The following is a 21,142-nucleotide window of genomic DNA, read 5'->3' as shown; positions in this document are numbered from 1 at the left end:
ATTGAACAGTAACGAGTGAGCTACTGTTATGTATAAAAATTTTGTCTTATACAGAAACTTTTATTACAATTTTGTTTGCTTTTTTCCACTGCACGCTTAACACAATGATGGAATTTGAAGACTTAGTAAATCACAATTGTACATCTGAGGCGCCGACCTTTTGGAAGTAAAACATTTCAACAGATGCAAGGAGCTACCCATGTCAGCCACCACACCAACTTCAAAAACTAAGGAATATTTCCTATAAGAATTCAAGGATGTATTGGTCTCCAAAGAAAACTTAAATTCAGCTCCTCTCAAGCCTATGGCAAGTCTTTCCATGAGGGTCCACCTGAAGGATGATGCAGTGAACTTTGCTATACAGATTCTGAGACAGATTCCATTTGCCTTCAAGGATCAGGTCAAGGAAGAGGTGGATTCCATGGTGGCCCAGGAGGAATAATCAAAAACCTATTGGTGATGACCCTTCTTCAATCTGGTACCACACCGTTGTCGCCGTTTCCAAGAATGGACCAGGAGTATGCATTACCGCTGACCTCTCCAAGTTACCCGCCCAGCTATACATAGTGTGGACCCAAAGGATTAGTATTTTACAGTAACTGATGCCCTCTGTAGGTACTGGCAAATGGAATGGGTAGATGATGATGAAGATTTGACACCCTTTTATCACTCCATATGGTCAATTCAAATACTGCAGAGGACCTATGGGCTTCACAGCTACTGGAGATGCCTTCTGCCTGTGAGGCGATGGCCTTCAAGGGGCAAAAATTGTGCTAATAGATGACATTCTTCTTCACAATGAAGACTACCATCACACCTTTAGAGGATCTAAGAAGTACTAGCTAGGTGCTGCAATTTTGGGATCCCCCTCATCAAGGGTAAATTTGTGGTTGCCACACCCACCATGAACTTCTTTGGATATACTCTCTCAGGCTATGGTATTTCAGTTGACCAAGAAAAAGTCAGTGCTATCATGGATTCCCTGATCCCTGCTAACTTGAGTGACCTCCAGTCATTCATGGGACTGGTCAATCAATTGGCAGAGTTCACCCCTGATAACTCTGCTGCAGCTCAGCCTCTATGATCCCTGATGAAACCCCAAGAGAACATGTTTGGACATCAAATCATGATGAGGGCTTTACAGCTGTGAAGTTAACTCTCTTCAGTCACCCATTCGCGCCCTATTCAACCAAGACCTACTTGTCGTCCTTCAGATGGATGCCTCACGGTATTGGATAAGCCCTTCTGCAGGACCATGGTGGTGGACACCCACGCCTAGTTCAGCGTGGCTTTTGGTTTCTTACTGACTCAGAGATGCATTATTCCACTATAAGAGCTTGAGATCCGCTAGCTGTTGTCTGGGCAATGTTGAGATGTAGGCTATATTTACCTAAACTACAGAATTTTGCTGTAATGACAGATCACCGCCCCCTAATATCTATTCTGAATTGCTACACATTGGATGCTATTAAGAATCACTACCTGCAGTGCCTGAAGATGATTTCCCCCTATCTCTTCCCAGCTGTGTGGCATGCTGGTAACTCACTTTGTATTCCTGGTGCTTTGTCTTGAGGCCTTTAGTCAGCCACCCCACACCAGAAGATGAGATCTCGGGTGCTTCCTTTGGCCCCCCCATCTCTGAGCTATTATGGCTGTGAAAGCAATCACATCTTCAGAAGAGTCTTCAGCTCAAGATGCCGATAGTATTCTCCAGAACCTTTGGGCCACAGCAAGAAAAGACCCTTCGTACCTTCATCTGCTTTTGCTGTCTCACCTCAGGATTCCCTTCCTACTGCCCTCCACGCCATGCACCTTGTTTCACGTCTCTCACAGCCACAGAGGTGTGGAAGCCACCAAATGCAGAGCAAAGCAGACAGTCTTTTGGCCTGGTATCTACTTTGACATTGAAAACAAAGTCCAAGCAGGAGAGTTATGCCAAATATTGCAGCCATCCCAACAACAAGAAACCCTGATGAATGATAACACCCCTAGAAGTCCCTCCTCGTTGTATTCAAAACAACTCTCAGGCTGGCCTGGTGTTGTCCCTTGCAAAGGTGACACTACTACCTCTAAGACCATCAGGATCTTTGGCCTTTACTCATGGGAAGTTGGTGTTCCTCTTTGTCTCTAGACCAATGGAGGACCACAGTTCACTATTGCTGAGTTCCAGTAGGTAGCATTGGTTGGGTGAGAATGGGCATCCCCTCTCCCTGTTCCCCATTGGGTAACACCTTTGTTTAGTCAGCACATGGCCGGTCCAATGCATGCACTTGAGTGTGAAGACATTTATATTATAGTACTTTGTAACACCTTTGTAAGTACAAAACAAGTTAAAAACGTGACCTGAAACAGCTGTATGATTTATGGTTATTTTAAATTAGGATATAAAAAAACAAGCTTAATAACTGCGGTGGGTTTCAACTAGAAAAGAAGTGTGGGCTTAGCAACCCCATCCTCCAAGGCCTGTTCTGAACTGGAAGTACCACTCCCCCTCTCTCTTTCTCTTTCATGGGTATATAACATTTTCCAAACCCCTCATTCAAAATTGATGTTAAAAAGATGGAGTGGTGCTTCTACTACAAATCGTATGTTCTCTGTGAACTATACGTCAGTTATAGGGAAACTGTTACCATTTAAATGATTATTTATATATATATATATATATATATTATATATATATATATATATATATATATATATATATATATATATGTATATATATATATATATATATATATATATATATATATATATATATATATATATATATAAATGACAATTTCCCTTCAGCAGACCTATAGTTCACAGAGAACGTAAGAATCTGTAGTAGAAGCACCACTCCACCTTTTTCACATCAATTTTGCAAGAGGGGTTGGAAAACGGATTTGTTAGGATTAACGAACACGGGTCTTAATTCCGGGTGTCGTTTTCAGGGAAAAAAAAAATAAAAAACAGCGGACGAAAAGCTAAAGAGCATAGAGAACATTTTTCTAAAGGAGCTCGTTCTATTCACGCAGTCTTAACGTACCACGGTAAATGCTAATTTCTAAGCTAATGAAAACAAAATATATCAGAAGAAATTTTCTGGAGTTCTTTAGTTTTACAAAGCTCCAACAACACGAAATTTTATTTCGTTATATAAATAAAAACCATTTAGTCCATACAACAACAATAAAGTTTCTTAAAGTGTAAAGGATAACTGAAAGAAATATATAGAAAATTTATTTGAATATTCTATTTCAGTTTGGAGCTGTTGCCACTTGCCTTTTAATCTCAAGCAGCCTTTGAGTAGCTTTATATTATTAGTTTCTTAATAATAAAACGTTGAAAAATCTTATTGTAAATAGTTAGGTATAAACTGCATAAATGAATACGTGAATACATACATCATATTACATAATTATATTCCAATAAAACGTTGAGAAGAGGTGGTATGCTGTAAATAAATTTAAGGTATAAACACTGCTTGAATGAAAAGAATACGGTACACATTCACCGACATACTTGCAAACGGGCTTAGAAACCTTTTCTCCAAATGGAATGGCCGTGAATGCTGACCAAAGCTCTACCGATGCTAATTTCATTACAGAGTTAAATTACTTCGTACCGCCCCTCGGTCTCAACAACGAATTGCCCTTTTTCTCCCTCACCGCTGTTGACATTATAAACTTTGCCAGTCTGCCTTTCCTCCCCTGTCGAGCAAGCATTAATGACGAGGCTTAAAAATTCCAAAGCATAATAGTTTGTTTCAAAGGCTAGACTTTGTTTGGTCGTTTTTTGTTTCTCTTTCTTTTTTTTTTCTGACAACAGCCGAAATGAACCCGTTTCTTTTTTTATTCGCGTTTTTTTCGTCTTCTCTGAAGAATATCATGAGATTCTTCTTTACTTAGCTGTTATGCTGGGGGCCGATGTCGGTTAGCTCTAGTGTCAGATTTAAATATTCAATTATAGAACATATATGTTCTAAGTAAACATACAACATTTTACAAATATTCTAGTACACTGGTTAAAAACATTGCCTCTACACACACACACACACATATACATACGTATATGTAGACATATTTGTTGTTGTAGCCAACCCCTTTGTGGCATTAACTTTTGTGATGCAGACTTTGTCATATTTCCTTACTTCTGTTTTCAATAATTCTTCAAAGTTCTGGATAAGTATACCGATTCGTGGTGTGTTTTTCATTTATTGCTACGGTCAGTTTTATGGGCAGAGACGTTGATGTCAATCCCATGGATGACGCCAGTGATGTCGACGACCCTACCAACTTTCCTGAAGATGACCTTAGTCAGGACGATGATTTTCATCAGCCTTCTACCTACAGCTATACACAAAGTGAGGTTAGCATGAGGCATAATTATATAATAATTTCTTCTTCTTTAATTATCACTTCATGGAAAAAGGTACTTTAAATTTTGGGCCCTTTAAAAGTCTTGCTGTTGTAAGGGACCTAAAAAATTTTGCCCTTTAGCTGTTTTTTAACAATTTCAACATAATTTTACATTTGCTACACTCTCTCCATACACACACACACTCACTGCCCACGCATGCACAAACACACACAATCACTGTCCACACATACACTCTCAATTCATTCACTGTTTTAGTAATGTTACTTTGTTCTTATTTCAGCTTGCAAGATCATTGTTGTGGTCCCTCGGCATATGCCAGTGGAAGATGATGGAGGTTCAGCCTTCCTCTAAGAGACCTTGGGTTCGACAGTAGAAGAAGGAAGACCTCGGTAACCAACCCCTGCCTGAATATGTTAACTCATGTCCTGATTTCATGAGGCAGCCTTATGAGTATTTCATGCAGTTCTTCACATCCGATTTGAGGGAACAAATCATCTACCAGAGTAAACTGTATTCCAGACAGGAGGATGTGGGCAGTACCTTCAATATGACAGAAGAGGAATTCATGGTTTTCTTGGGCCTCATCATGTACATGGGACTGGTTTCTATGCCTAGTATAGTGGACTACTGGGCTGCCAGGACTAGGATTCCTCAAGTTGCTGACTTCATGTCTGGGAAATGCTTCAAGGCATTTTGTTTGACCCTGCACTTCAATGACAATGACCATGCAGCAGGATCACAGGACAGGTTCTTCAAGGCGCATTCCCTCTTCACTAAGGTTACCAGGGAGTTCCTGAAGGTTGATGAGACTCCTGTACAATCTAATGATGAGGCCATGGTTGCATACAAGGGGACCATGGCTGGTAACCTTTGCCAGTATGTAGCCAAGAAGCTGGAAAAGTAGGGGTGCAAACTTCTGTCATTTCAGCGTAGATGGATTTGTCCATGATACTCTTATGTACCATGGGGGAGTCTACTTTTTGGAACCACCATACAAGACTGTCTGAAGAGGAGGAGAAGATGTCAGTCACTAAGAAGTTTGTTGTCACCTTGGTCAAGACACTCAAGGACCCAAAGAACTCCGCTGTGTATACGTACAACTACTTCACCAGTGAGGGCTGGCCGAGTACCTGAGGTCCCAGTATACAGATATGTACCAGGGGAAGTCTGCCTTTTGGACCACCATACAAGACTGTCTGAAGAGGAGGAGAAGATGTCGGGCACTACAATGTTTGTTGTCACCTAGGTCAAGACCCAAAGAACTCTGCTGTATATGCAGACAACTACTTCACCAGTGTAGGGCTGGCGAGTACTTGAGGATCCCAGTACAATTGACAGTAAGTGGGCACTGCCAAGGAGAAACAGTCTGTCCAAAGAGAATGAAGCAAGAAGTTTGGTACCCAGGGGCACACTGAAACTACATCTCTTCTGATGGGATCCTTGTCGCTAGATGGAAGGACAAGCAGAATTGTGACAATTGTTCACTGATGTTGGCGAAGCCAGCGGGTGAATTGGAACGGTATGACAAGGAAGTGAAGAAGAAGGTTCCTGTGCCTTGTCCATATGTCATCAACAAGTACAACAGTTGCATGGGTGGTATTGACAAGAGTGACATGTTGACCTTCCTGTACAAGACCCCCTTCAAAGCAAAAATGTACTACATGAGGCTCTTTGCTACATCCTGGACCTGATTGTCTGTAATTCCTGGATCCTATACAAGGAGAACTGTCTGGCATTGCAGCACAAGCCTATGCCCCCTCAAGGAGTTCTGTCTTGGCATCTCTCCTTTGGGCTGCGGAGCTAAAAGGTCATGAGGAATTTCCTTGGAACCCGAGATGTGACTACACCTAAGTGGGGCCAACGTGCAGTAGTGCTTAGCATTGAGTCCTGCCAGGATACCACTTCTCTACATATGCCAAAACATGTCATGGTTAGACAGACATACAATCTCTGTTCTGGGAAGGGCCACATTCACAGATCCCGTTGGGTGTGTGAAGAGTGCAAGGTGGCACTGTGCCTTATAGAGAGCAGAAATTATTTTGCACTGTTCCCATAATGGTAGGGGTGGCAATTGTGGGAATAATAAGTAACTAATTCATTATCAGTGTTTCTTTTTATAGAGCTATGATTAATTTGAAATAGCTATGAAAGGTACAAATAAAAAAAAGTGGAAAAAAAGTTATATTTTTAAAAACTTTATTCAATATTTTTTTTACTTTTTTGCATGATTTTGTACTGTTCATAGTTATTTTAAATTTAATTATAGCTGTATAAAAAAAAACACTGAGATGGATTAGTTATTTATTATTTACAATTACCACCTTACCTTATGGAACAGTGCAAAACTAATTTCTGTTGTTTGTAAGGTACAGTGCCACCTTGCACTTCGCATTCCCAACAGGATCTGTGAATGTGGCACTTGCCAGAACAGAGCTTGCATGCTTGTCTAACCTTGACATGCTTTGGCATATGTAGAGAAGTGGCATCCTGGCCGGACTCAATGCTAGGCACTAGTGCACGTTGGCCCCTGCTTCGGTGTAGGGACATCTCGGGTTCCAAGGAAATTCCTCTTGACCTTGATGCTGGGTTCTTGAAGCTTCACGGCCAAAACGAGAGATGTCAAGGCAGAGCTCCTTGAGGGGGCATAGGGTTGCATTACAATGCCATAAAGTTGTTCTTGTATAGGATCCAGGAATTACAGACAACCAAGTCCAGGATGTATGCAAAGGGCCTCGTGTAATACCTTTTTGCTTTGTAGGGGTCTTGTAGAGGTGGGTCAACATGTCACTCTTGTCAATACCACCCATGTGACTGAAAAATTTGACTGTTATAGTCTGAAGTATCTCAAATGGGCTGAGTGTGATCCGTCTAAACTCGCCTGAGGCATCCATAAGGGGATACTTGTTTGCATGCAATTATTACACAAATTTTGCAAGATACAAAAAGTACACATGAATGAAATAATCTTGTTTTTGTCTGTACAATAAGGATACTAAAAGGGTTTTTTGAAGTTTCATAAGAACTTTTATACCTTATTACATGGTAAGACTTATGTTACAGTGTTAGTTCTACATCTACATTCCACATCTTATGTCCCTAATAAAATTATGTTTTTCTTCCTGCTTGGTGTTCTGGCGTGGCTCCATTTGGCATTGTTGACCTTGTCCTTGGATCCCTCTTCTCGTTCGAGCAGACGGTCAAGAATGATCGGCTTTGGTTTGTGTGTATTTAAACTTGGTTGCTTGTGACTATAAAAACTGCTTCTGTTATAGTTATTGTCCTGATATGAATTGAATCTGTATTTTATTTTAGTGTTATTTATCAGACCTTGTCATGATGGTTTCTTGTCGTGTTTGTCTGATAGTCTTGGAACATGGTTCATGTGTTTCTGTGGGCAAGTAATTTTCGTCTGAGAGTTGTAGATGTTCTCCCAATGTAGTTTTCTCTGGGAGGAATGCATTCCTCCTCGGAGCAAATGAATTCATAAGCCACATTAGTGGTGATTTTCTTAGGTGTGGGTGCGCATGTGCTTTTTCTCATTACAAGTGATGCAAGTAGGTTTGGTTGCAATACACCCAAATGTTTATGTCGGTATAGGGGGCTCGTGGCTGAACGTTTTTTTTAATGATCTTGATGATGTTGCTGTTGTTGTTATATTCGTTGTTCAAGTTAGTTTGGTAGTGGTATATTGTTAATTGTTATCCTGTCTTTTCATTGTGTTGGTCTGTGGTGTTGTCGTGCTTGTAGTATCTTTAAAAAAAATTTGCGTATTTCTGATTTCATTGTGTTGGCTTCAAATCCGTTGCTTGTGAGTAACTATTGTATTCTGTCTGGCTCCAAGTGTGTTCTTCCACGTGGTCCGATGGGTGGGGTGAAGGCTCGCCGTACAAATGAGCAAATTACCAACCGTTAATAGGCCTCAGGGCATTCACCTCTCCCGTTCTGGTAGCGTCCAATGTTAGTAGCCTTAGTGTATGTTTACTTGTGTGATGTATTGACTTGTTTCGTTGTTTACCAATATATCAGAAAATGGGAGTTCTTGGTCTATGCTGTGTTCTATGGTAAAGTGTAGTATACAGATACATAAATATATAACAGATACATCGATGAAAATATCGATGTATCTGTTATATATTTATGGTTTCTCGTGGCTACTGCAAACAGTGTCCTCTAAATTAGCCCGTGGACGCGTTTGCCATGAGAATGCGAAAGAGGGAATCCATGGCTACACCATCAGTTTGGCAGTATAAATTTTCCTTTGTGGGGAAGAAATGGCACTTCTTTTGTGCACGCTTTGAGGATGGTTCTTTTGGTCTTCTGGATTTGTTGGGGGTTTATTGTGACTGGTACACGTGGTTAGGAATTATGTTTATTGTGGTGTCGACAGGTTCAATAGTAAAAAGGCTTTCAACGTCCATGGAAGCGACTTGGTGGGTGTGCTTAGTTTTCAGGATATCTATGAATTCTGTTGCTGCTCTTAGTGTGTCTCATCAGTATGTTCGGTGTGATTATGTCGTGCAGGGTCTTGGCTATTTTGTAGGTGGGGGATGTGATCTGTGTTATGAATGGTCTGCATGGGTTATTGTTTTTTTTGTGTCTTTACTGTGCCATAGAAATCGCTTCCATGGGACGTTGAAATGAAAGCCTTTTTACTATTTAACTGTAGACACCACAATAGACATAATTCATAAACACGTGTACCAGTCACAAAAAAAACCCACCACAAATCCAAGAGAAGACCATAAGAAAACAATGCTTGAAGCGTGCACAAAGCAGCGCCATTTCTTCCCCCACAAAGGATTATACTGTCAAAATTGATAGTGTGGCCCACGGGTTCCCCATTGCGCATTCTCATGGCAAACACGTACACGGTAATTTAGAGGACACTGTTTGCAATAGTCACGAGAAACCAGAAATATATGACAGATACATAGATATTTTCATTAAAACAAACAAACAAAGACAAGATATTCATACTTTAAAAAGAATCTTAACAGAAAAATCTGTACTAAACTTAAACCACAGAAAACACGCATAGACCAAGAACTTCCATTTTCAGATATATTAGTAAACAACGAAACAAGTAAATATAACACACAGGTAGATACACTAAGGCCACTAACATCGGTCGTTGCCTGAACAGGAGAGGTGAATGCCCTAAGGCTTATAAAATGGTTTGGTAAATTGCTCATATGTATAGCGAGCCTTCACCCCGTTGCTCCACGTGGAAGGATACACCTGGATCAGACAGAATTACAAAAATAGTTACTCACAAGCAACGAGTCTGAAGACAACACGATGCAATCGGAAATATGAAAGTTTTTTGACAGATACTACAAGCACGACAACACCACAGACCAACACGGACGAGAAGACAGGACAACAGATAACTATATACTACTACCAACTATAACTATATACTACTACCAAACTAGCTGTAACAACGAACAATAAAAAACATCATTAAGGTCATTAAAAAAAGATAATTGTTAAGCAGGAACCCCTATACCCAACATAAGCATATGGGTGTATTGCAAACCAAACCTGCTAGCATCACTTTGTAATGAGAAATAAGCACACTAGCACCCATACCTAAAGAAAGATCGCCACTAATATAGTTTATGAATTCACTGCCCCGAGGAAGAATGCAGTCCTTCCAGAGAAAAACTACAATGGGAGAAAACATCTACAACTCTCAGATTACATACCACAGAAAAACAAACAGAGCATGTTCCAAAACACTACACAGACAAACACAAGAAAATCATCATTACAAGATGGATAAACACTAAAATAAAATACAGAAGCAATTCATATCCCGGAATGTACTATAACAGAAGCAGATTTATAGCCACAAGCAAACCAAGTTTAAATGCACAACTGAAGCTGATCATTTGTTACCATCTGCCGAACGAGAAGAGGGATCCAAGGTCAAGGTCAATAACACCGAATGGAGCCACGCTTAGAACATCACGTAAGAGGAAATCAATAATTTTATTAGAGACAGACGATGTAGATGTAGAAGTAGAATGTAGAACTAACATTAACATAATCTTAGCATGTAGATAACTAACCACACCCCATAATTTATAAATAAACAAAATGGTAAATGAAAAATAAGGCAAACCCCAAAATCCAACCCTGCTAGTATAAATAGAGCAGAGGTGTGTGTATATACTTACGGGTTGCTCTATGAGCAAGAGCCCGTGCTGGCCTAAGGGCCAGCTTAATAAACAAAACAGCATTGTGTATATATTACGTGCTCCAGGAGCAAAAGGCCGTGCCAGCACAAGGCTGGCTTAATCTTTTTTTTGTGTACATATTATTTCTTGCTTGAGAAAGCCGAGATAGGGCGAAAACAGACTGTAGCAATGAATGGAAAACACACCACGAATCGTATACCTTATCCGGAACTTTGAAGAAAGGATTATTGAAAGCTTAAGTAAGGAAATGTGAAAAAGTCTACATCAAAGAAGTTAATGCCAGAAAGGCGATTGCCTACAACAAAAATTGTTAGAGAAACTCTGCCTAGAAAACATTTATACATAGTACAGAGAGAAGAAGGGAAACATTGTTTTTCGGGCTTTTTGCTGTGCCGGTATCTAAGTTTTTGCATCATTTTTGCGACTCCCCCAAATTATTTCATTTGCAGTGTTTTTTTTTGTTTGTGACCCCTTTTAAATTGAAAGACCATAACCTCTTCCATTCATTACTTGATATTCATGCTGGAATACGGTGCTATTGGAACATGAACTGCATACATATTACATTTATCATTTTTATTTAAAAAACAAAATATATATATATATATATATATATATATATAATATATATTTATATATATATATAATTAATATATATATATATATATATATATATATATATAGGAATACAAATGGTATTTTTGCTTAGTGCACAAGGGGGGAAAATGATAAAACTAAATTGTCTTGCTAGTGCATTTTAAATAACCATAAAAAACGAAAAAAAAAAAATCATAAAAACTAAAAATTATATACCCAAATTGTCTTGCTGTTGCATTTTAAAATGTAAAAAATCTAAATGTCTTGTTAGTGAATTTTAAAAAGAATTCTTTAAAACTAAATTTGTCTTGCTACTGCATCTGAAAACAAGTGTGAGGAATCATAGGTAAAATTGGTTAACAGTGACGTGATAGCTCGGTGGAGACCAAAATTTTGTTCGTTCTTAATATGATGCACATGTACGTTTGAAAACCACAGCAGGAATCTTTCGAGGGCCTTTCCATCTTCAATCAAAAATAATACATTATCATTGATTGCTAATCCTTCAATGGTGAATGACAAGAAATTAGTAACGAGGCATAACAATGTTGCTTATGTTATAATTAAATACGAATATTAATAAACTTTTCCAAGTACTCCTTTTTTATCTTTTCCCTTAACAAATACAAATGGAGCAAAGACACACTACATTACTTACCGAATTTACTTATTTATTTATGTCAATTTATTGGTTTCATTTTTAATTATCTCTTCTTTTCTATTGCCTTCTATTACTTTTTGCAAATAAACACGATCTTCTTTGGAAGCTTGAATTTCAAGTCGATGGCCTCTGTGAGGGTTGTACCACGTTGAAGAGGGTTCATCTTTTTAATAATAATAATAATAATAATAATAATAATAATAATAATAATAATAATAAATCTAAAATATCGAAAATATGTGTCTCCCACTTACCGGTAAACCACTTGCCCCCGCACCCTCGGTCGGAGGTGCATGCCCTTGTGGTGGCCGGTCTCTGTTCGGGGTCGCAGGAGGGTCTCGGTCACCTGGTTGTCAAGGGCATCACCTGAGCAATGAACTCGGCGCCTCTGGACGCCGTCGCCGCATTCTTCAGAGCACCGCTCTTCCCAGGTCGAGAAGAACCAGGTGTCTGTCGCACAGGATCCCATATCACAAAGCTCCTGCCGGAGGTCAGGCACGAAGGCGTTGAAAATACTGAGTAACTCGAGAATTTTTTATGGGGTGGGGTGGGGTGGGTGGGGGGGTGGGGGTGAGGTATTGACAGGAGTAACAATCAAAATGTCACTATGTGTGTGTGTGTGTGTGTAAGTATTGCAAATAGGCGTTTACATGCAAGCATACATGCACAAGTGTTCATGTATGGTATCACTCAAAAAAAGCACTTCCCTCTTATAAGTATATATAAATTGTATTCAAGTATTGAATCGGATACCAAGCATATACGCGTATAAGACCACTGGCATACATAATACGCATATCAGTATACGCGATGGGGCGCGTAAGGTGTTACGCAAGGTCTATAGTGTTACGGTTCAAAAATTACCTGGTTCGAGGGTTTCTTTTCCCTGTCGCAAAGATGTTCCGCCACAGGTCCCTGGATGGTAGAGCAAGACACAGGCCTGTGCCTGGTTCCGAGACCACACTGAGCGGAACAAGCTCCCCATTCGCCCACCTTCCAGGCAGGACCGCTGTCGCAGGAAGCAAGTTCGCAAACCTGAAATTCGAAACGTTATGTGTTGGCTTATTTTTATGGATTTTTAGCTTATTGTTTTATGAATAACTAATAATAAAGGAAAACTTCATTCTCTTGCGTGTTTAAAAATGCGTATTTTTCACAGGAAATTTTTTTTTTCATGTTATTGCACGGAATTTCACTGATAAAATTTAACCATCGTATCCCGTTGCTTTAAAACAGAAGATAGTTATCGCAACAGCAACAGAGTAAACAGATTTTCAGATGATTAGCTGAACAACGAGGGAAATTTATCTCATCAACACTTACCTGAGCTCTGGGTATCGAGGTGGTAGCAGGGCATGCAGCCTCAGCAGCGCTGATATACTGATCCGGTGACAGCCTCATTTTGCACGACAAATGGCGTGTCTGTACGCCCAGACCGCACGTCACACTACACGGTCCCCATGGTTCTGGCACCCACCTGAAAGGGTGTCAATGACAATCAGTAATTCACTACCCTGTAGGAGAGTAGTGCCGTCAGTGTACCTCACGCGGTGCACTGCAAGCATTACATAAGGTTCTTTTCGGCGTCCCCTCGGCCCACAGCTGCGACCTTTTCACTCCTTCCACCTCACCTCTTCATATTGTCTTTTCTTCCATCTTACTTTCCACCCTCTCATAACTGTTTCCACATCATTTACGGCACCGAATGACCTCATAGGTCCCAGCGCTTGGCCTCTGGCGTTTATTTTCAGCAATACACTCACTATAGGTTCCAGCTCTAACAACTATCAATCGGTTATCTAAGTTTTCCGGCCGCTTAAATTCTGTATGTTTGATACACAATCGTTCATTTCTATATGTATTGAATACACAAGTGGGTGGTGCTCAGTCATTTATTTTCATTTTTGAAAGGTTTTCTGATTTTTTTATAGCATATATTGAATCAAATTTAATGACTTTCTTATAGATTCACTTTTTAAACCATATAAAATGGCAGTAAGAAAAATGCTCTTATATGACTTACTCAGGACCTAGGTTTACCCAAAATTTCTCTATAGTACAAAGATATCTTTCTTTGAAACACTAAATATGTCGGATACAAGCTTCCCTTCACTGGGATTTGACGTGTGAATTCTAATACAAATAATGGCAGGCAAAACAGTAAGCAGATAAAGTGTCGTCTGTTAAATCTGCAGTATCCTCCGAACTGTAATGTGTAAAGACCTTTTATGTGATATTGTACGTGTAGAAAAAATAAGATATGATAACTGCACATCTTCCGGAATTATGGAATTTCAAAGAAGCAAATTTTGAAACGAGAAGGAAAAGGATCATAATGAAAACAAAAGGAAAAATTTTAAAAAGGCGGCAACAATATAGATCAGCTACTGAATGGTATCAAGTAAGTACATTAAAAATAAAAAAAATAAACAAACAAGTCCCAATGGAGCAAACAGCAGTTGAATAAACAGTATGCATCTCCCGCGACCTTCCATTTCAACGCCCACATCAAGAAAGCAGTCATAAATAAGAGAGAAATCCTAGCCTTTAACCCGACCAGCGCAATACTGATGTCACGGTCATCAAAAAGACAGCGAACTCAATTGACTCTTAACTCGGCCACACACGAGCGCGCATACACATCCATGCGAAAACAAACACGCCCGTTAATAAAGCTGTGCCTTCACTAACATAAAAATAGCTTTCTTTTAGATGCCTTTTATATAGCCTTTTTTCCTAACAGCAAGTATATCATGTGAAGGCTAAGGTCAGCCTTCTTGACCCACGTACCTCGCTCACTTTCTTTTTCTGACGCATTATCAACAGTTCCATTTATCTCGCGTTTCAGCCGTCTTGTGTTTCTCAGACCAGTCTCGCAAGGAGGCAGGAGGACAGACAGACAGACGCATAAAATACGTGCTTACAAAACGCATTAAATCTTTACCGGCAACAAGAAAATCGTCTCGAGTCGAATACCTCTAACCGCATGACGAGATTATGACAAGCTGTAACTCAAACCTAATAGCGACTTGTCACTGGAGCAACACTCGCCAGTCTTATCTATTATGTTCACCCGAGCCGTCGCTCGAACCTTAGCGTTGAGGGTAACGTAGACAATGCCACAAATCTTCGGCCACGAGGGGCACCAAGACCCAAAGCCAAAAGGTACTAAGGATGCCGACGACTCCTGCAGCAGTTGAGGTGGTGAAGGATTTAGTGGAGGGAAGGAAAGAGGAGACCGCCAATGATAGTGAAGGTTTACGACATTAAGATAAATGAGGGATGTGTTGTTCATTGGAATAATTATCCGATTATCTGATTTCCGTAGAATGATGTTATATCGACCGCCACGATACCGGGAATATAATTTTTTTTTCTTTTCATATAAATAGTTTGAACTGGACTGCGTCATCTTTTTTCCTCTTGAATGGTAACTTGGCTACTTATTGTCGCTTTCATTCAATTCTCACTGAAAAAGGGTGGCACTTTAGGAAGTTTGTCCTAATTAATATATTTATTATTCAGTAAATGTTCAATGAAAACCCCCCAAACCCCACAAAATACAAACCCCAAGTAACAACTTGTAAAAAAATTCAGTTTATAAACTCCAATAACCTAAGGGTTATAGAATTTACAGATGCCGTAACTGAACAGTTTAAGCAATGCATTAACTTGAATGCATTAACGTGCATGTTTTATATAATAAAACACTACCAGTTCTCAACCATCAGTCAGAGCATTATCCAGCTGTTTTGAACTGCTTGCTGAAGTTCTCATTTAACCTTCAGAATTTTAATTTACTTGGTATGCCACATATCTCATTTGAAGTATAATTTTCTAATTTACGACACACAAGTGTCTGTTTTTATCATTCAAAGTGTCAGACCAATTAAATCAAATCAAAATACTACATCATATCCTTCATGTCCTCCACTGACTTCCCAAGTCAGTTGATGCTTTGAACACTAATTTACAAACCCCGAAATGTGCTACATCATAAGTGATGAATCATAAATGCTAAATGCCAGCTGCTTACTCGAGACGCAAAGAGAAGATTTATCTAACTGGTTATATTGTTAAAATGCCCCACGAGACGAAATAATGGCTTCTACACATGCGCAGCAGGCCTATCAAGTAACAGTATGTCGTCTAACGTCAACCTAACAAAATCATTTTACACGAAGTTCTTGCTCAGAGTTTGACGCTAATGTTGAGAAAAAGGGCTTGTATGTGTGTATGTTATTCTTTGGTTTATATTCTTTTCTTAAAATATTTTCTGGTCGTTTTCACATAAAAATAAGAAACTGACTCTCACCAACCGTTAAGCACTTTGGAATAAAACTGGTGATTGTACAGCGTCTAAAACTGCTACTGAGGCACTGCACATAAGTAATTTGCTGACCATTTTGAGAGACAGTTTAATGAACTAAAGGAACTTTCGAAGACACCCCTTTCAATTAGCACAACTACTTGAAACGCCGTCTAAGAGTGAAAAGGGTTACGATATCAGTCGTTGAAATAACAATTAACATACTATACTTATGAAATTGAGTGTGTCGCCATAATAATCAATGTAATAAATTCCTGCTCTACTTTTCTCCTATGATCTTCCATATATTGAAAGAAAAGAGAGAGAGAGAGAGAGAGAGAGAGAGAGAGAGAGAGAGAGAGAGAATTCCTCGACATCAAAGGAAGACCTCAATTATTCCTGACCTGACTAATTAAACACTACTTAGGTTACTGACATTTTCAATTTCCCAGGCGGATTTGTCTCCCTTACCTGTGACCTTCCACATTTTACCCGTAACAACCACTAATTATTAAGAGGCGGAGCTAAATTGCTTCTTTTTCACAAACGCACATACACATACAGACACATACATGCAAGCACGCACACACATACATCCAAACATCCATACATGTATCTAGTATATATACTATATATATATATATATATATATATACTTATTATATATATATATATATATCTAATAAAAGGAGCCCATAAAAACACCAAAATGTAGAGAGAAAAGTACTATATTTCAGAGACTGCTGTCTCTCTCTTCAGGTATATGGATGAGAAAAGTTTGCAGAAAAGGTGGTATTTATACCAAGAGATTCGTCCACAAGTAAGCCAATTTAGGTCACCCCCCGCTGATAATCTTCCTTTAATCTTCTTAAGGCGTTGGTTGAATGAACACTGCGTCGACGATGTCCGATGTCCAATTCCCTTTTGAAGATGTTCATTACCTGCTTCTCTTTTATTAAGGCCGATTCCATCATTTGACTCTTGTACCGGCAGTTGCTCGCTATAAATTACACGTGACATATTTCCAGTTTATTCTATGGTTATGTTCATTTATATGGTTGAAAATAGCCGAGTTCTGTTGTCCATACCTAACTGACTGTTTGTGTTGTATTAATCTCTGGGGAAGTGATTTACCTGTAAATCCGATGTAAGATTGGTCACAGTCCTAGCATGGGATCTCATATACCCCAGAGTCTTTGGGCGATGTCTTTTGTTGGACGTTAATCAGGGATTTGGCTAAGGTATTTGGGTAGGTAAATGCAAAAGGGTTGGATTTCCCCAAGGGTGTGAGTTACTCTCTTAATCGTCTCCAGGTGGGGAATTTTTATTTTATTGTTGGGTGTGTCTCTGGACTTGTCTTTAGGGGGTCGGTAGAAAATTACGTTTGCTTTTTGAATTGCTTTCTCAATTATATGGTCAGGATACTTTAAAGATGAAAGTTGCTTGCGAATTAGTTCAAATTCTTTTTCCAGGAAATCTGGGGAACAAATTCGTAAGCTCTTAAGAATAGGTTGCTAGCTACACCTATCTTGATATATTGTCATGATAGCTAAAGTAGTGAATATATGAAAGTGAGAACGTTGGTTTTCTGTATATGGTAAATTTGTATTCTGTCGTGTCTCTGATTATTAAACATCAAGAAAAGGAATTTTGTTGTCTGTTTCCCATTCAACTTTAAATTTGATGCTGGGCACTAATGCGTTTAATTTTGAGAGGAATTCATTAAAATTACCCCACTTATTATCCCAAAATGTTAGTATGTTCATCCACGTATCTCATCCACAGGCATGTTTTTTTGGGTTTTATTGCATTTATTACTGTAGTTTCAAAGTATTCCATGTACAGATTGGCTAAAATAGGACTTAAAGGACTACCCATACTACACCCGAATTTTTGCTTGTAGAATGATTCCCACCCCGAATGAAAATACGTTTATTAGATGCACATAATTCAACTAACTTTATTATTTTGTCAAGTGCCAAAGGGAAATGATCTGAATAGGGGGATAATTTTTCCCTTCCCAAAAAACTGAAGAACGTCCTGTACTGGTACTTTTGTGAATAGGGAGTCTACGTCAAGGCTTAAAGTTTTATGTTGTGAAGTGGTATATGTGGCTTCTCTGAATTTGTGACAAAAGTTCTTTCCGAATGTTTGATGTGACTGGGAGAAAAAGTGCCTAAAAAAGGAGAAAGGAGGCCAGCTAAACCAGTTAGAAATTTTGTAATTGAAAGCTCCGGCGCATGAAACGATGGGTCTGAATGGAAGATTGTCTTTGTGAGTTTTGGGGAAGACCATAAAAGTAGGGTAATTTAGGATTAATTACTTTAAATTTCTCTAAATAGTTCAATACTCTTTTTGTCTTGGCCAATTAATCTTACTTTCCGAAAAAATTCTGTGGGAACGTTTATGGACGGGGATTTTTCGCAGTTTTTCGTAAGTATTTGTGTCGCTAAGGAGCTGGTTGATTTTGTCGAGGTAGAAGTCTTTGTCCATTATTACAATTTTGCCGTCTTTGTCGGATCTACTTATTATAACATCTAACTTTTTTTTAGCGAGTGGATGGCTATCATGAATCTGCGGGGAACAGGATATTTCTTATGAAGGTCAGTTAAAGCATTTAGTAAACACTCCTTTTAAAACATATCTCTCACGGCTGTAGTTTTTTTGTCAGATATGAATTTATCAAAAGCCACTATGAAGTCTAGGTTGTTTTTGCGGTCTGGCATAAGGGCAAAGGATAGCCTAATTTAAAACTAAATGTTGATTTACAGTAAGGGGGGTGTTGGATAAGTTTAAAACTTTGTCTTGTTGTTCAAGATTATTCCATGCGCTATATCTATTAGGTTATTTAACTTGCGTAAAAGTCTGTTGGAAATGAGTCACGCTATTATAGGCAGCAATGTCGGAACAGAATGAAATCAGATACCTGTATACGTGGTCCGTAGTGAGGAGGCGAAGAGAGACAGCAGTCTCTGAAATATAGTACTTTTCTCTCTACATTTTGGTGTTTTTATGGTCCTTTTATTAGATGGAATTCTGTTGTTACAGAACACTTTTACCAGTCATAATATATATATATATATATATATATATATATATATATATATATATATATATATATATATATATATATATATATATATACAGGGTGGGCCAAAAGTAGCCTCACAGTTTACTTCATGAACTGTCATTCAAAGTACTCTTCAATAGAAAATTAATACTGTGCCATTAATACTGCTACTTATTTTTATCCTTTTTCATGTCACCTCATTCTTAAATATGCCAACTTATTCATGTCCTTGACAAAAATTTTTATGCGTTTATTTAAATTAAATTTTTTTTTATTCTGTTTTTTTTTTTTTAAATCTGTGAGGCTACTTTTTGGTCCCCCCTGACCTATATATAGATACATATTATATATTATAGATATATAATAATATTATATTATAGATTTTTAGACATTATATATATATAGGATATTATATATTAGATATATAAGGTATAATCTATAGATATAAGATATAATTATATTTTATTATGATACTATAGATATATCTATAATATAGATATATATCTATAGATATAGATATATAATTGATAGATATATATAATATATACATAGATATTTATATAATATAATATAGATATATATTATATATATATAGATTATATATATATATATAGATATATATATAATATATAGATATATATATATATATATTAATTCTATATATAATTTATATCTATATATATATAGAGAGATATATATATAGATAATTATATAATGTAGATATATATTATATACTATATATATAGATCTATATAATATATAATAGATAAGATAAATATATATTTGATAATTATAATCCAAAAAAAAAAAAAAAAAATATATATATATTAATAATATATTCTATATATATATTTATCTATCGATATATTATATAGATATATACATAGATATTATACATATAATATATGCTATTATATATATTCTATATATATATTAGATATATATAATATATATATATCTAGATACGATAGATATATATATATAGATATAGATATCTATATATATATAATAAGATATATATATATATCTATATTATCTATATCTTATATATAGATATATATATATATAGATATATCTATCTATATATATATAGGATACATATATCTATATGTATAAATAATAATATCTAATCGATAGATATATCGAATATATCTATTCTAATAGATATATAGAATTATATATTATAGATTTATATATATATATATTATATAGTATATTATATATACATCTGTATATTAGATTATAGATATATATTATAATGAATATAAGATATATAACTTAAGATATATATCTAATCGATATATATATAGATAATATATATAGATATATTATCTATATATATATGGATATATATATCTATATATTGATTAGATATATATATCTATATATATATAGATATATATATCTATATAATATAATGGATATATAATCCTAATATATATATAGAATATATATCTATCTATATATATATAGATATTATTATATCTTATTATATATAGATATATAATCTATATATATATAGATATATATATCTATATATATATATATATATTATAATATAATATATTATATATCTCTATATATATATTCAATCTATATTATCTTATTAGATATATATATATCTATTATATATAATCTATATATATATTGATATCTAATATATAGATAATCTATTCTATTTATCTATAGATATATATAACTAAGATATAATTATCCATATTATATAAGATATATAATATATATAATTATATATATAGATATATATATATAGATATATATATATATTTAATAGATGTATATATTATATATATATATAATATTATATATTAAATATCATATAGATATATATTATTATCTAGATATATATATCTAAATATTATATATTTAGAGATATATTATATCTATATATATATTAGATTATTATCTATATATCTATTATG

At 36.6% G+C, this 21,142-nt stretch overlaps 1 protein-coding gene across 1 annotated transcript in view; it reads right to left on the bottom strand.

Moving 5' to 3' along the window:
* Positions 1 to 21,142, bottom strand: part of LOC135225180 (thrombospondin type-1 domain-containing protein 4-like) — a 325,897-nt gene that overhangs the window by 11,396 nt on the left and 293,359 nt on the right. Inside the window, 4 exon segments of the mRNA XM_064264457.1 lie at positions 12,078 to 12,156; positions 12,158 to 12,304; positions 12,688 to 12,858; positions 13,147 to 13,300. Coding sequence (XP_064120527.1) covers positions 12,078 to 12,156; positions 12,158 to 12,304; positions 12,688 to 12,858; positions 13,147 to 13,300 — 551 coding nt within the window.

The sequence above is a fragment of the Macrobrachium nipponense genome, chromosome 20, assembly GCF_015104395.2.
Source record: "Macrobrachium nipponense isolate FS-2020 chromosome 20, ASM1510439v2, whole genome shotgun sequence".
NCBI classification, from domain to species: Eukaryota; Metazoa; Arthropoda; class Malacostraca; order Decapoda; family Palaemonidae; genus Macrobrachium; species Macrobrachium nipponense.
This window is presented reverse-complemented; position numbering and strand designations above follow the sequence as displayed.